Genomic DNA, 3,235 nt, shown 5'->3' with positions numbered 1-3,235 from the left:
TAGAGAGAGAGTGATGGAGGACAGCTCCATAGAGAGAGAGTGATGGAGGACAGCTCCATAGAGAGTGATGGAGGACAGCTCCATAGAGAGTGATAGAGGACAGCTCCATAGAGAGTGATAGAGGACAGCTCCATCGAGAGAGAGTGATGGAGGACAGCTCCATAGAGAGTGATAGAGGACAGCTCCATCGAGAGAGAGTGATGGAGGACAGCTCCATAGAGAGAGAGTGATGGAGGACAGCTCCATAGAGAGTGATAGAGGACAGCTCCATAGTGATTGGCTGACCTGTAGCGGAGAAACAGGACGGTGATGACCTTGTTTCCCTCTGGCTCAGTCTGTACCTTGCGGACACGTTCTCCTGCAGCACAAAGTCTCTCCGTTATACAGCCTCCTGCCAGGCTGATCCACCGCCATGTTGGAGAATCTCACTGTAACCTGTAGGAGCACAATGGAGAAAAACAGACCACTGGACATTACAGCTACCGACTCTATAGGAATAACATTTAAAAAACATTGTTCCAGCTACTGACTCTATAGGAATAACATTTAAAAACATTGTTCCAGCTACCGACTCTATAGGAATAACATTTAAAAACACATTGTTCCAGCTAGAGCTCTATAGGAATAACATTTAAAAACATTGTTCCAGGACTCTATAACAACATTTAAAAACATTGTTCAGCTACCGCTCTATAGGAATAACATTTAAAAACATTGTTCCAGCTACCGACTCTATAGGAATAACATTTAAAAACATTGTTCAGCTACCGACTCTATAGGAATAACATTTAAAAACATTGTTCCAGCTACCGACTCTATAGGAATAACATTTAAAGCTTTGTTCAACTACCGACTCTATAGGAATAACATTTAAAAACATTGTTCCAGCTACCGACTCTATAGGAATAACATTTAAAAACATTGTTCCAGCTACCGACTCTATAGGAATAACATTTAAAAACATTGTTTCCAGCTACCGACTCTATAGGAATAACATTTAAAGCATTGTTCCAGCTACCGACTCTATACAAATAACATTTAAAAACATTGTTCCAGCTACCGACTCTATAGGAATAACATTTAAAAACATTGTTCCAGCTACCGACTCTATAGAGATAACATTTAAAAACATTGTTCCAGCTACCGACTCTATAGGAATAACATTTAAAAACATTGTTCCAGCTACCGACTCTATAGGAATAACATTTAAAAACATTATTTCAGCTACCGACTCTATAGGAATAACATTTAAAAACATTGTTCCAGCTACCGACTCTATAGGAATAACATTTAAAAACATTGTTCCAGCTACCGACTCTATAGGAATAACATTTAAAAACATTGTTCCAGCTACCGACTCTATAGGAATAACATTTAAAAACATTGTTCCAGCTACCGACTCTATAGGAATAACATTTAAAAACATTGTTCCAGCTACCGACTCTATAGGAATAACATTTAAAAACATTGTTCCAGCTACCGACTCTATAGGAATAACATTTAAAAACATTGTTCCAGCTACCGACTCTATAGGAATAACATTTAAAAACATTGTTCCAGCTACCGACTCTATAGGAATAACATTTAAAAACATTGTTCCAGCTACCGACTCTATAGGAATAACATTTAAAAACATTGTTCCAGCTACCGACTCTATCTACTATCCAATGGCAGAGGAAAAACATTTTAAAAATCCCATGCCGAGCTGTTCGGTTCGAATCCCGTTCAAACACAGACAAAAGGATTCCCTTTAGTGCAGGACTAGAAACAGAGACATACATCTAATGTAAAAGAACCCGAACCAGGAGAGACCACATCAAGCAACATGTACAGTACTACCCTATATGGAGGTGGCAGGTAGTGGTGAGAGCGTTGGACTAGTAACCAGCAGGTAGCCTAGTGGTTAGAGCGTTGGACTAGTAACCAGCAGGTAGACTAGTGGTTAGAGCGTTGGACTAGTAACCAGCAGGTAGACTAGTGGTTAGAGCGTTGGACTAGTAACCAGCAGGTAGTCTAGTGGTTAGAGCGTTGGACTAGTAACCAGCAGGTAGCCTAGTGGTTAGAGTGTTGGGCCAGTAACCAGCAGGTAGCCTAGTGGTTTGAGTGTTGGGCCAGTAACCAGCAGGTAGCCTAGTGGTTAGAGCGTTGGACTAGTAACCAGCAGGTAGCCTAGTGGTTAGAGTGTTGGACTAGTAACCAGCAGGAAGCCTAGTGGTTAGAGCGTTGGACTAGTAACCAGCAGGTAGCCTAGTGGTTAAATGATTGGACTAATGCCAAAGCAGGTAGCCTAGTGGTTAGAGCGTTGGACTAGTAACCAGCAGGTAGCCTAGTGGTTAGAGCGTTGGACTAATATTAACCAGCAGGTAGTCTAGTGGTTAGAGCGTTGGACTAGTAACCAGCAGGTAGCCTAGTGGTTAGAGCGTTGGACTAGTAACCAGCAGGTAGCCTAGTGGTTAGAGCGTTGGACTAGTAACCAGCAGGTAGCCTAGTGGTTAGAGTGTTGGACTAGTAACCAGCAGGTAGCCTAGTGGTTAGAGTGTTGGACTAGTAATCAACTATACCCCCTTAAAAGACCTAGATGCACTATTGTAAAATTAAAACATTCACTGGATGTCATAAGGTGAATGCACCAATTTGTAAGTCGCTCTGGATAAGAGCGTCTGCTAAATTACTTAAATGTAAAATGTAAATGTAACCAGCAGGTAGCCTAGTGGTTAGAGTGTTGGACTAGTAAATCTCCGAGCTGACAAGTTCAAATCTGTTGTTCTGCCCCTGAACAAGACAGTTAAACCACTGTTCCTGGGCCGTCATTAAAAATAAGATTTTGTTCTTAACTGACTAGCTAAATAAAGGTACAATAAAATAAATAAACGTCTAAATAAATATCCAGTAGTCTACTGACCGATGCTGAGGTTGAAGAGGGCAGCCTCCTGGCGTGGCAAAGCAGACAGTTTGCCCCGTGTCGAGGTTCCCGACCCAGAGTACTCCAGGTCCACGCTCTGCCCTACCCCCACCTCGTGGAGCTTGCCCTGCCCAGGGGAGGCCACCACCCGCAGGTTGGCACTGTGCTGCACGGTGAGAGGGATGCCCAGCGCATTGCGGATGGTGAAGGGGGCCTTCTCCTTCAGACTGTGGTCAAAGGTAGAGGCTGTGCCCTCAGAGAATGCCTGAGCAGAAATGACAGGACGGTATTGAATAAACGTGCTGACATTTTAAACATTTTTTAAATTTTTAT

At 42.6% G+C, this 3,235-nt stretch overlaps 1 protein-coding gene across 1 annotated transcript in view; it reads right to left on the bottom strand.

Annotated features, from left to right (window-relative positions):
* Positions 1 to 341: 341 nt before the first annotated feature.
* LOC135566745 (intermembrane lipid transfer protein VPS13C-like) overlaps positions 342 to 3,235 on the bottom strand; it is a gene marked incomplete at both ends in the record, with an annotated part of 14,844 nt that continues 11,950 nt past the window's right edge. The window contains 3 exons of the mRNA XM_065014370.1: positions 342 to 435; positions 569 to 573; positions 2,903 to 3,167. Coding sequence (XP_064870442.1) covers positions 342 to 435; positions 569 to 573; positions 2,903 to 3,167 — 364 coding nt within the window. The remainder of the gene's footprint in view (positions 436 to 568; positions 574 to 2,902; positions 3,168 to 3,235) is intronic.

The sequence above is a fragment of the Oncorhynchus nerka genome, unplaced genomic scaffold (genome assembly GCF_034236695.1).
Source record: "Oncorhynchus nerka isolate Pitt River unplaced genomic scaffold, Oner_Uvic_2.0 unplaced_scaffold_3492, whole genome shotgun sequence".
In the NCBI taxonomy this organism is placed as follows: domain Eukaryota; kingdom Metazoa; phylum Chordata; class Actinopteri; order Salmoniformes; family Salmonidae; genus Oncorhynchus; species Oncorhynchus nerka.
This window is presented reverse-complemented; position numbering and strand designations above follow the sequence as displayed.